The 14312-nt window shown below is 42.6% G+C and overlaps 1 protein-coding gene across 10 annotated transcripts in view; it reads right to left on the reverse strand.

Annotated features, from left to right (window-relative positions):
- The window catches only part of LOC134351041 (ankyrin-1-like), a 315455-nt gene that overhangs the window by 53098 nt on the left and 248045 nt on the right, over positions 1 to 14312 (reverse strand). For all 10 annotated transcript variants that reach the window (XM_063057044.1, XM_063057043.1, XM_063057036.1 and 7 more), the window contains one exon: positions 12256 to 12399. In XM_063057044.1, coding sequence (XP_062913114.1) covers positions 12256 to 12399 — 144 coding nt within the window. The remainder of the gene's footprint in view (positions 1 to 12255; positions 12400 to 14312) is intronic.

Here is a 14312-nt window from a genome sequence, read left to right on the forward strand (position 1 = left end):
AAAACTGGAGGCACTGCTTGGATTAATATTGCAGGCTCTAATTCCCAAAATTTATTTCAATTATTTGGAGGTTGGGGTCACAAATACCATTTCTAAATTTATGGATTGCACTGAACTAACAGTGGCCGTGGGGATGTGCGTTGGGGATAGGAGACCAGAAAAAAACTCGGTAGTCTGGAACTTGAGGCCCGATTGCCAAAGCCTGGAGACTGGAGGCTGGAGGCCTGGACTGGAGTTGGAGGAGTGTGTGTGTGTGTGTTGTGTGTTTCTGTGTGTGTGTGTGTGTGTGTGTGTGTGTGTGTGTGTGTGTGTGTGTGTATAGGTGAGAAGAAAAAAGCTTGTTTTGCTTACGTTGCTTTTTGCTTGTTGTGCTCTATTGAGCATTGTAGACATTGGCATTGGAATGTGTGGCAACACTTGTGGGCTGCCCCCAGCACATCCTTAGGGTGTTAACATCCTTTGGGTGTTAATGCAGTATGCAGTTTTGAAGTATGTGTTAACCTACACGAGTAGATTATAGCCAATAAGGACACATATCATGAATTAAGGATCCAAATGGGGGAGAGGCAGTACAGATACATTAGTAAGGTCAAATAATAAGTTTAAAATATTGAGATAAAAAAAAGCACTAGCTTTATTTCCAGAGGAATGAACTGGACAGCGGTGACATGATACTGATCTCGTATCGAATCACAGTTGGATCATACTTGCAGTGCACAACCCGTTCTCAAGGATGACTACTGAGAAGCTGAAGAAGGCACAGCTAAAAACAGCTCCAACAAGAACTGTGCAGTTAAACCCCCTACGAAAGGATGAGCTTGGATCTCCTAACAGTGAAATTCTGAGTCAGCGAGACGGACATGTTGAAACATGAATGGTCTTGAAAAAAAAAGTAGAGAGGATTGGCTGAGGTCACAAAGGGATTTATGTATTCTAAAAGATGAATTTTGTACGTAGAAAGATGAACAGGCTGCTCACATTTATTACTTTTCCATTGTGGGTAAGTTTGAAATTTGACTTTTGAAGGGAAAAAATCCAATCTAATGAAGTTTCATTTGCTGACTGTTGACATCTCATCCCCAACTGGGCAGACAATGAAGAGTGAGAATTTACCAATCATCTGCCACTGAAGCAAAGATTAAATTTAGAACTCTTCCTCCCATTATTGGTTGCCAGGAGCAACAGTTGTGATGAGTGACAGTGATGTTGAGAATCCACTTCCTGACTCTCTATTACCCATCAACCAGCTGGCTGCTGAACTGGAGAGGATAACTACACTGACCAGATTTTGCAGCCTACAGACTTGCTTTCAAGGACGCCTTACAACTCATGTTCTCGGTATCATTCTTTTATTTCTTTGCACAATTAGTCCTCTTTTGCACATTGGTTATTTGTCAGTCTTTGTCGGTGTATAGTTTTTTATAAATTCTATTGTTTTTCTTTATTTTCCTGTAAATACCTGCAAGAAAATGAATTTCGAGGTAGTATATGGTGACTTTGATAATAAGTTTTACTTTGACTTTGAAAAGCACACAACTTCTTCACTTGGTCATCAGGACGCATCAAAGGCCAAGAGTTTGGAATTGTGAGGAAGCCTTGAGTAGAAGGGACAAGCACCAGGCCAGTACTTCATCTGCTCAAGAGTGTCGATCCCTAGCTCTGAGAGCCTTCCTCAGTATTGTAATAGGGCATGACATCTATGTGCAGATCAAACCTCCACAGATTTTGCTGGGACTCAGAGGACTGAGTTAAGGAGTGAGTTTGAACAGGTTGGGACTTTGTTCGTTAGAATGTAGAAGAGTGAGAGGGGTGGTCTACTGGAGGTGTATAAAATCATGAGGGGCACAGAGTGAATATGCACAATCTTTCCCCCAGGGTTGGGAAATCAACAACTGGAGGATGTAGGTTTAAGGTGAGAGGGGAGAGGTTTAATAGAAACCTGAAGGGCAATATATTTACTGTTAGTATTATTTCTTCTTTCTGTATTTGCACAGTTGTTGTCTTCTGCACTCTGGTTGATCATTCATTGATCCTGTTATAGTTACTGAGTTATAGTTACTATAGTTATAGTTATAGATTTGCTGAGTGTGCCTGCAGGCAAATGAATATCAGGGTTGTATATGGTGACATATATGTAGTTTGATAATAACATTTACTTTGAACTTTGAACCTTTTCACCTTGAGGATAGTCAGTTACGAGCTGCTAGGGGAAGTGGTTGAGGCAGGTTCATCAACAATATTTAAAAAGAACTTAGACAGGTACATGGATAGGAAACATGAGGGATATGGGCCAAACACAGACAGACAGGACCAGCTTTCATGGGCAGAATTCTTTCCATATTTACACAATCTGTCTTCTTTTGCACATTAGTGATTTGTTAGTCTTTATAGTTTTTCATAAATTCAATTGTATGTCATAATTTTTCTGTAAATATCTGCAAGAAAATGAATCTCGAAGTAGTATATGGTGACATATACTGTATGTACTGCAATAATGAATTTACTTTGACCCTGACACCTTAGTCAGCATGGACCAGTTGGGTTGAAAGGCCTAGTTCTGTGCTATAAGATTCGATGAGCTGCAGAATGACTTAGGTTGCAACTATAGATTCCTTTGCCAACAAAGTTATTCCCCTTCCGTTTCTGAGTATTACAGACTGCATTGAGCATGCAGAGCACTGCGCTGACTGTGTACATAGGATGAAGGTGTAAGAAATAGGAGAAATGTCCTCAGCGTAAGTGAGTATTTCATAGATGCTCTCTATGCAGCTTGCAATCCGATGCTACTGAATATTTCAGGCACTGAAATAACGTCTCCTTTTAGCACTGATGTTCCCCCTATTTGCAGTGGAAATGGACGGCCAACCAGCTTAAAGTAATCTTCTTTCAGGAGCGCCCTGCAGCTCAGGGAGTGCTTGCGAGGTTGCGGCTGGCTCTAGGATTGGAGGTGAGCCTACAAATCAAATTGGAGTAACCAGACAAATTTGGTAATGTGGGAGTCTCAAAGAGCATTTAGGAAGCTGCAGCTAACTCTAGTGTTGGAAGTGAACCTACAGGTCAGCTCTGGAATAAACAGAGATACGGTGGAGAAATTCAGTGATGTGGAATTCCCGAAGAATCCTGCAAGACCCAACCAGTTGCACACAATACCTTGCACGTTTCACCAGGGGACATCCATGGCTAAGCAGACAGAGGAGTTTTATGGTAGAGCATGTGGACAAAGCACAAGCACGATTGGTGGGAGTGGTAGGAATGAATCTCCAAGCTGAAAGATAGCTCTTGATCTCACAAGAGGCAATGGGATGATCTGCAAAGCAGTGTTTGAAGCTGCAGTGTAGAAGCACTCACAGAGACCAGCTTCTGAGCAGAGGGCTGAGCACTCAAAGTGCCACCCAGGATGCAATGTAAAAGTGTTGTAGCAAGCGTCCTAAGTGACTGGAACAGGTATTGATTCAGTGTGGCTGGTTTGCACAGCTGAATGCAGGATTTTACCTAGCATCGCCCTGCTGATTGTTGGTGGATTCTGGGGCTGCCTGGAATGAGCTGGCAGGGTAGTGGTAGGGGCAGATACAATAGAGTTGTTTAAGAGGCTTTTAGAGGGGGCACATGAATATACAGAGAATGGAGGGATATGGACCACGCGCAGGCAGGAGGGATTAAATGTAATTCACTTAATTAGATTGACAAAAGAAAGGTTGTCCTTGCTGATGGAGGTAGTGGAGATAAGCTCCCTCTACCTATTAAATGCTCCCAATGGTGTGCATCTCAAGTAGCCTCTGATAACTAAGTCTAGCTCCTGACCTTCACGTGTGGCTTAGCTACTAAGCCCAGCAGAACCATTTCTACTGACCGGAGAATGGACAAAGGTGGGTTATTGGTGACTTAAAACCAGTTGCTTTGGGCAAATGAGACTCGTTAGCCGTGTTCGGCAGCCCATTTAGAAGGGAAGCTCTGATCTCAAACCTCCGCTGCCTGAGGCTTGGTGGGACTACAACCAGAGGTCACGTGTTAAAGGTGAAAGATGAAAAGTTTAAGTGGGACATGAGAGGAAACTTCTTCACTCAGAGGTTCGTGAGAGTGTGGAATGAGCTGCTGGCACAAAAGGTGCAGGCAAGCTTGATTTCAATATTTAAGTGAAATTTGTATAGATACATGGTTACGGTAGAGGCATAGAGGGCTAAGGTCCTGGTGCAGCTTAATGGGAGTAGGCAGTTCAAATAGTTTGGCACAGACTAGAAGAGCCTGTTTCTGTGTTGTACTTTTCTTTGACTCTTTGACTATCGTCTCACGGGGAAAGCTTTGGGAGTAAACCCCAAGGAAAAATCCAGAGCTGGAATCCCTGAGAGCTGCAACGCTGACTGGCAACTCCTGCGATGCCACTGGTCCCAAACCGAATTGGTCTCTGCCATTCCTTTGGACTCATCAGCTGTATGGAAAGGGGGGGTGGCAACAGCTTGTTCTCCATATCGTACCACTCTGGCTTGTGCACGATGTAGACAGTTAGGACGCAACATCCATGGTTGACTCCAGCTGCTGGAGGGCCTAAGGAATGTGAATCAAATGGTCTATTCCTCTGCGGTACTGTTCTACATTCTGTAACAGTTGTGGTCTGCAGTATTCTATTCCATAGGTCAAGAGTGACAGTGCTGTGTTGCCTGTGACCAGGGAAAGTATCACGGGCACCAATGTGGATAGTCCAAAGTAGTGATTGCATGGTCCAGTTCTGCATCTGGCTCGATTTCATTTGGTGACGTCCTGGTTAAATTCAAAATTGGACTGTGTAGTGATCCAGTTTTGAGGCTGATGTCTGATAAACCACCGGCAGAGAACAGCAGGGACACCTGAACTGCAAACGTCAATGGCTCTCCGAGTTCAGAAATTCAACCAAGGGAACTTGCACCCCTTCTGTCAACATGACAAAGTACGCCTAAATCCAAAGTTATTCCAGGATTATCTCCTACCCGTCATCGTGAATAGAAATTGGAGTCTCACACTTTCAGTTCCACATAGCTAAACTTTGTAAGGGCCAAGGATGGATCATAAGGAAAGAAAGCTCACATGAGTAAGAGATTTCTAAGGAGGTGCTGGAATGAGTTGACATGATCTTTGACCTCATCGGCTGTCGGGATGTTATTCTAGAGTTTAGGGCATGGGTTCCCAACCTGGGGTCCATGGGTCTCTCGGTTAGGGGTCCATGGCATTAAAATGGTTGGAAATCCAAAGGGAGCATGCCTTATGAGGATAAGGTTGAGTGAGCGAGGGCTTTCTTTTTGGAGTGAAGGAAGATGAGGGGTGGTGACTTGATATGGGTGTACAAGATGATAAGAGGCATAGATTGAGTGGACAGCCAGAGACTTTTTCCCAGGGCAGAAATGGCTGATACCAGGGGGCATAATGTTAAGGTGATTGGAGGAAAATGTAGGGGCATGTCAGACATAGGTTTTTCACATAGCGAGTGGTAGGCGCATGGTATATTGGTGGTGGTAGAGGCAGGAACGTAATGGGCATTTAAGAACCTCTTAGACAGGCACATGGATGACATAAATATGGAGGGCTATGTGGGAGGGAAGGGTTAGTTTGATCTTAGGGTAGGTTTAAAGGTTAGTAGAACAGTGTGGGCCAAAGGGCCTGTACTATGCTGTATTGTTCTATGTTCAAGCTAGTGAGTGTGGCTTCATAAATGTGGAATGGAAGGAGGGAAATCTAAGATGGTTCTGGTTTCGATGGATCTGATTTTAAGCTGCTGGAGTCAAATTGAAGGTGAGTGTTACCACATTGGTAACACTGCTCTGCTGTTCAAATTTACGAGCGGGCTGCTGTGATGTTCCCTAGCCGGTGCCTCAGTTGGTTGATGCCCCCAGGTCGACATCTTGCTGGCAACCCAGGCCAACATTCCTGAGAGCCAGGCCTCGTGAGGAGCCCCAAAATGACCCACTCAAATTGTGGCATCCCTTGGCTGATGTTACTGGGGCCCACGTCTTGAGCGCAGACCCAGACTGATGGTCCCAGGGTCAAGGCTCGAAGGTGTACCCAGAATCAACACCAGATGCGGAAGTTGCCAGTGGATCACTAGTCTGAGTAATTGAAGGGTAGAGTGATAGGGTGGGGAGTGAAGGGGAGATGAAGGGAGGGGGGTGGGGGAAAGGGGATCGAAGAAGGGGTAGGAAAGCAAATTGTCGACCAGAGAGATTGGAAGAGGAAGGGAGTGGAGGAACACAGATTGTCGGGGTGCAGCATTAAATCAGGTTCATTATTGTCCCAAAGAATCAAATTCCACTTTCCGCTGCCTTATAACAGACTTGTATCTGTAGGCTGAATCCCCCATCTTACTTACAAAAATATCGGTTAAAGAAGGTTTTATTTCAATGATGTATGGGAGAACCTGATGTGAAAAGAAGCAACATGCCACACAACATGCAGTACGGACAGACCGCAGATGCTGAACAGACAAGAGACGCTAAGCAGAAGAAAGGCCCAGTAAACGTTCACTGCTGGCAGCTTTTACCGGCATTCCTCTTCCTATTTGACTTTCTATGTTGGAGATCGCCATCATGCAAGACAGAGATTATCGAACTCCAAGCACAAACCTAATTTACGCCCAGCCTTGGTGTGGTGTCCACGTTTGGGACGAGCCTTGTCCTCTTGCTGTTGGTTCACAGCAGAAGTGCATGACAGATTCAAGCAAACATGAAAATTTGTCATTGTTCAGTTCACCTTGGATGTATCCAAGGCAGCAATGGTCTAACCTGGTAGTGAACTGATTGACCTAAGATGTTGACATTTGAAGAGTTAAGCCAATTAGTTTCAAATGGACATTACCAGTCTGTTTTAGAAAGACATGCCAAGTGACATTGACAGTTTGTGAATCCCTGGATTCCTGCTAAATGCTTCAGCTTTAGGCCTGGCAGATGATTTCTTTTAATGACCTCCACAAAGCAAAACACAGTCACATGCAAGCAGTTTTCATCTCCCACTCAATGAATGGATGGCAAATTTTTTGGTGTTCCTTGGAAAATTATGTAATACGTAATTTGGGATTGGAGGAATGAATTTCTGCCATCGATCCAAGGCATGGGGGTCACTTGCAGAGATTCAGTCTATGCACAATGAGCTACAACTACTTGAACAAATAGCACCACCTTTCCCTATACATTGAGACTTTTATCTACATGGAGCTTTCTTCATCATAGAGGTCAGTAAAGCCATGCACTTGGTCACAGTTTGCCAGTGGTCCAGCTATATAAGACCTAAAAATAAATCATAGTCATAGAACACGAGATCACATAAACAAGCCCATCGGCCCATCTAGCTCATGCCGAACTATTAATCTACCTAGTCCCATCAACCTGTACCCAGATCATAGCCCTCCATACTCCTTCCATCCAAGTAACTATCCAATCCAATCCATAGGGGCGGAATTAGGCCATTCAGCCCATCATATCATAACAGATGATTGAAGGTATATCTGACAATGGTGCAAGGTGAAGCCTGATGATACTCCCTCACTATTTATACCATCCAGCTCCACCCTCCCATCTCTGCAACTAATATCCTTGTTTTTTCCTAATACTCACTCAGTGGCCACTTTATTAGGTACACCAGTACTCCTGCTCGTCAATATCTAATTAGCCGACCATGTGGCGGCAGCTCAATGCATAAAAGCATGCAGACATGGTCAAGAGGTTCAGTAGTTGTTCATTTCAAAGAATTTGGAAGAAACGTGATCCAAGTGACTTTGATGGTGGAATGATTGTTGGTGCTAGATGGGGTGGTTTGAATATCTTAGGAACTGCCAATATCCTAGGATTTTCTTGCACAAGTCTCTAGAGTTTACAGAGAATTATGCAATAAACAAAAATCAAGTGTGTGACATTCCTGTGGGTGAAAACACCTTGGTAATGAGAGAGGTCAGGGCTGGACTAATTCAAGCTTACAGGAAGGCAGTAAATCAAATAACCATACTTTACAACAGTGGTGTGCAGAAGAGCATCTCTGAATGCACAACATTTCAAACCTTGACCTGGATGGTTGACAGCAGCAGAAGACCACAAGCATACACTCTTAAGCATGGCTGCATGTTTTTACGCACTGAGTCGTAGCCATGATTAGATATTTACATGAATAAGCAGCTGTGCAGGTGTACCTAATAAAGTGGCCACTGAGTACAAGCCTCACTCTACTCAATCCCTTCCATTCCAGGAATGAATCCAGTGAACCTTTTCTGTACACCTCAAAGTGCGGGAAATCCTGATTAAGAGAAACTGCCCACATTTCTTCAGTGGTGACCTTGGCAAGACACCGTCAAATTGCAGCAAAGATTCCTCACTCTTATTCTCCAAAGGTAAAGGTAGCGCTTGTTTCTGAAGTGGTTGCCAAACACGTGCATTAATTTTGAAATTTGTGGATGAGGTTTCTGAAATCCCCACAATACCAACATTGATAGTGTTTCAACTAAAGAAAGTTATTTTCTTTTCTTCCTACCGAAGTAATGATCTCATACTTCCTGCATTATATCCACCTGGGATACTATTGGTCAATCATTCAACTGCCTTATGTCCTTCTTGGATAGATGTCCTTCATATCCTTCTTTCTGATTCAGGGTTTCCCAACCTTTTTTATGCCATGGACACCTTCCATTGACCGAGGGGTCCCAGGATCCCAGGTTGGGAATGCCTGCTCCAACTGTATCATTTAAAAACTTGGAGATGTTAGACTGGTTCATCTCCGTTCAGTTCATGGAGTCATAGAGAAGTACAGCACAGAAACAGGCCTTTGGCCCATCTAGCCCATGCCAAAACCCTTTAAATTGCCTTCTCTCATCGATCTGCACCGGGACCATACCCCTCCATTGCCCTATCATCCATGTACCTAGCCAAACTTCTCTTAAATGTTGAAATCAAGCTCACGTACACCACTTGTGCTGGCAGCTCGTTCCACACTCTTACGACCCTGAGTGAAGAAAATTCTCCTCATGTTCCCCTTAAACGTCTTACCTTTCGCTCTTAACCCATGACCTCTGGCTGTAGTCCCACCCAATGTCAGTGGAAAAAGCCTGCTTGCATTTGCCCTATCTATGCCCCTCATAATTTTGTATACTTGTCACTGATAAAAGTTGTGAATGTTGCCTATCTGATGTTACATGTCCATGATGCTGCTGTAAGTAAGTTTTTCATTGCACCTGTGCACACATCTACCTGTGCATGTGACAATAAACTTGACTTTGAGTTTGAATTAATGGGAGCCAAGCTCTAATCCTTGAGAAACTAAGTTACATCTTGTCATTCAAAAATATTTTCTTTCCTCTCCTATTGTCTTTTCACTTGGGTTAAGCCAAACAGAATATGTACTAACATATTCTGTGGTACATTGATGAGAGAACTATGGAGGGATATGGCCCAGGAACAAGTAGATGGGACTAGGCAGAACACCAGGCCGGCATGGACTAGATAGGTTGAAGAACCTGTTTCTGTGCTGTAGTGCTCTACGACTCTATTACTCCCCCCACCCCGAAACACTAGCTCTAACTTGTCAACAGCATCTTGTCCGGCAGCTTATTAAATGCCTTCTCGAAATAAGCACTGCTTAAAATCCAATGCAACACGCACAAAATGTTGGAGGATCTCAGCAGGCCAGGCAGCATCTATGGAAACGAGTAAACAGCTGACATTTCGGGCTCAGACCCTTCATCAGGAAAAAAAAAGATGAAAAGTCCGACATGTTATTCCATGGCAGCCACGAGGGCACACGTAGATTGGAGAAGCAACATCTAATATTCTGCCCGGGTAGCCTCCAACCTGATGGCATGAACATTGATTTCTCGTGCTTCCAGTAATTACCCCCCTCCCCCTTCACCTCCCTCTGGTGCTCCTCCTCCTTCACTTTCTTCCATGGTCTGCTACACTCTCCTATCAGATTCTCCCTCCTCCAGCCCTTGGTGTCTCTTTCACCAATCAACTTCCCAGCTCTTTACTTCACCCCCTCCCACTCTCCCGGTTTCACCCATCACCTACCACCTTGCACTTCTTCCTCCCCCCCCACCTTCTTACTCTAACTTTTCCCCTTCTTTTCCAGTCCTGAAGAAGGGTTTCAGACAAAACGTTGACTGTTCATTCTTTTCCATAGATGCTGCCTAATCTGCAGAATTCCTCCAGCATTTTGTGTGTGCTGCACTGGATCTATAGATCTTCCTATTTCTGCTTAAAATCCATCTCTTCAGCCAAGCTTTCAGTCAGCAACACCAATTTTATTCGATTTCCCTCCTGCTTTGTGACGTTTCACTATATTACAGTTTCTTTATACCCTTTTGCTTTCATAAAATATGAAATGATATTCTTGGTTGAGAATCTATGAAATCATCTCATATTTCTTGCATAAATGCTGTTTGGCAAATTGGTGTTTTAAATGGGATATTGTAGCCACTGAAACACTTTGTTACATTGAAACACATAACTGTTACCATGTTTTGTTAAATTAAGGAAGCTCCATGAAGAAAAAGACTGAGGATATTTTTATTGAAAAATCATCTGTGGGTTTTTAAGATAACTAAAAGTTAAGAATCGCCATGGTCCAATAGTTTGATTTGAACCCCCGTTTCATTCTTCCACATCTTAAAGTTGGCAACATAATCTGCTTCTTTTTAAGTATAATTTCCAAGGAAAACGTTGTTCTAAGCCAAGATGTAGAGAAAACAGAGCAGACGTGCAGTAGATAAGATGGCACAGAACCAGATATCAACATAATATCAGAGGTCAGAGGTAGAGAGGTGACAGAAAGTTTAAGCAGTTTCACCTTCAGCATGGGAAGTAAACAGTTGATAATCAGAAGATTTCACATACATGGAACAATATGAATTCAGCTATAAACACAAAGATCATTATAGGTTAATGAAATCCCAGTTTTGGTCATAATGTCATTGCGGTGGGAATGCTTAGAATTCTCCTCACACAACTAATGTATTTCCATGTGATTCAGTTACTTGAACCCATGTTAACTAGCAGGGTTCAGACTTTGAGGTAATAATTCCTTATGTACCGTTGAACTGCAGGTAAGATCTTAAGAAGTGGGGAACCCCACAATATCCCGACTGGTTGTCAGGAAGGCTCTAAGATTACATGTCTGCCTTGCGATACTCCATCAATAAAGCCACTGACAATCAGTCATAATTTAGCAAGCTGGATTTTGTGACAAGATGATAACTTTTTCAGGAGGCAGTGACATTTATTGCTTTGAACGGAAAGGGTTTTAACATGACAGAATTTAGTTTAACCTGAAAGGGATCAGAATCACTCCTGATGTAGGATGTGTCCTGCACAAACAGGAACTTCAAAATTAATTTATTATCAAACTACATATATATCACCATATACTACCGAGATTCATTTTCCAGCAGACATGAATCTCAGGGCAGTATATGGTGACAGATACGTACTTTGATAATATACTTACTTTGAGCTTAATGCACTGCTAGGTTTACACAGCACTGTTTCAGTGAAGGGCTGGAATTCGGGGTGGGATAATGCGCCTAAAATGAAGATGTGAAATATTATCTGTGTCCAACCACATCAGGACCATAATACAAAGCAAGTCCATCAGAAGGGTGAATAAGTATCATAAGATGATAAATATCATAAGTATCATTGATGGTGTGGATAGCCAGAGGCTTTTTCCCAGGGCTCAAATGGCTAACACAAGGGGGCATAGTTTTAAGGTGTTTAGAAGTAGGTACGAGGGGATGTCAGAGGTAGGTTTTTCACACAGAAAGTGGTGGGTGTGTGGAATGCACTGCCGGTGATGGTGGTAGAGGTGAAGACAATAGGATCTTTTAAGAGACTCTTAGATAGGTACATTGGGCTTAGAATAGAGGGCTATGCGCTAGGGAAATTCTGGGCAGTTTCTAGAGTAGGTTACATGGCAATATTGTGGGCTGAAGGGCCTGTAATGTGCTGTAGATTTCTGTGTTTCTGTGATAGATTGCCTCCTAAAAACACAGTTGTGTCTTTTATGCAGTCACGTCAAGAGGAATGCAAATATGGTCAGTCTGCAGGCACTAGTCTGTTGGGGATTTAACTGTTGCAAGCACAATGACGCCTTACTCCATAGTTCACCTTTAAAACTTGATACTCCTCTCTCCTTGTAACCACTTCTTTCTTTCGGGGGAAGACTGCTGACGTGAACTTCTCACTTGTAAAGTACAAGTAGAAAGAAACATACGCAAGAGGGCAGTTGATTTGAAATGTAATGGAGGTGTAGTCTTACCATTCACAGCTGGAGAAAGGCTTTGGTCTCCTTCTGTGTGCTTTGTATTCCCTTTCAGAGGGTGGCTGTTCAAACTGGACCCTTCCAGTATACTCACTATGTCACTGCGGTCGATATTCTTCAGTGCCGAATGTAAACTCTCCACTAACAAGACAGAAATGTCAGTTCACTGTAGTGACCATCTGCTTTATTTATGTCCCTCATGATTTTAGATCAAGTCTCCATCGAATCAGGGAAAACAGTCCCAGCCTATTGTTGGAAACTACCATTTTTTAAAAATACTACTTTTTATAAGATTTGTACTTCTTAACAAACTCATGTATTTTTTACACTCACTGGCAGAAAGCGGTATAGCAGCTAAACTAACTGTTTATCACCGGTCTCATTTTTCATTGGTTAAGAATTAGCACATTGCTCATGTGATGTAATTATTTTAATTACGTAGTCTACGAATTAATTCATTCCTAGCTGAGGAATTTCTCTTATCTTATCTATAAAAGTGATGGTTTTTTCCTGTGTCTTACGTCCCTTAGCATAGCTTCTCAGCTTTTTACTTAGTTTGCTTAGTAATTGTACGTTTATTTGTACTCTAAAATAAACTGAAATCTTGGACCTACGACTGTTTGCCATTTTTGACTCCCTCAAGAACCCTAAAGATTAGAAATCAATATGAGATCCGACACTGACCAGTCTCTTTTTATGGTTCAGGCTCTCTACTCCCAATAAATTATTTCCCTTTTAGACAAAATCACATCATCATCACACTGGGAAGAAAACTCAGTATTGATATCTCCTATTCAACTACATCAATGTTCCATTTACCATCTTCAAAGTACATGGGATACCAAGAGACTGACCACCCTGGGACATTAGGAGATCTGAATGGAGTAACTACTGGCACAGATATTATACTCTACAATACCTTCTCCTTTGGTGAAACTGAATGCCAATGACAGTTGTTTTCTCAGGTTGGGTGAACAAAGGATTTGCACTCCCTGCATTCCATGGTGTATCCATGTTATTATGGGAAGCTATAAAGCAGAGCTTCTAAACCTTTCTTATGCCATGGACTCCTACCATTAACCCAGGGGTCCATGGATCCCAGCTTAGGAATCCCTGCACAGATTCTGGCCCAACTAAGATAAACCAGCAAAACTTCTCCATACCCACTCCTCTACATCCACCCCATTGGTTAAAGGTCCGTGGCCCATGGTCCAAAGTCCCTTCCCATTCCTGACCCAGCAGTAGAAACACCAGTGTATCGAGCTGGTGTAGAAACAGATTGACATTCATATGTCATCAACAGATATCAAAACTGTTCCTCCCAAAGCACAGAATGTTTTTCTTGCACTGCAGTGGGCTTTTCCTTTGCTTTAATTGTGTTCCTTATTTCATAATTTTGTACAATTTCTGTTTAATTTATATTATTTGCGTGTCTGTTGTACTGAATCTCTAATGGTTGCTGCTGCAAGTTAACCTTCTCATTATGCTGTGCATATGACAATAAATTCAACTTCGACAATACATCTCAGGTAAGCTCTCCCAACTGCTGAGCACATCTACATGAAACACTGTTGTAGGAAAGCAGCATTCATAATCAATGATCCTCACCACTCAGGCCATGCTCTTTTCTCACTGCTGCCATCAGCCAGAAGATACAAGCGTCTCAGGACTCACATCACCAGTTCAAAAACCATTACTACCCCTCAACCATCAGACTCTTGAACAAAAGAGGATAACCACACTCATCTATTGAGATATTCCCTCGACCAATAATCTCACTTTAAGGACTCTTTATCTCATTATGTCATGCTCTCGTTATTTATTGTTATTTATTTATATTTGCATTTGCACAGCTTGTTGTCTTCTATGCCCTGCTTGCTCTTTCATTGATCCTGTTTACTGTTACCATTCTATAGATTTGCCTGATCCTGTTTACTGTTACTATTCTATAGATTTGCCATGTATTCTCACAGGAAAAGGTATCTCAGAGTTGTATGTGGTGACGTGTACAGTATCTACTCTGATAATTAATTTTACTTTGAACTTTGAGCTTT

This window comes from Mobula hypostoma, chromosome 8 (genome assembly GCF_963921235.1).
Source record: "Mobula hypostoma chromosome 8, sMobHyp1.1, whole genome shotgun sequence".
Classification (NCBI taxonomy): Eukaryota; Metazoa; Chordata; class Chondrichthyes; order Myliobatiformes; family Myliobatidae; genus Mobula; species Mobula hypostoma.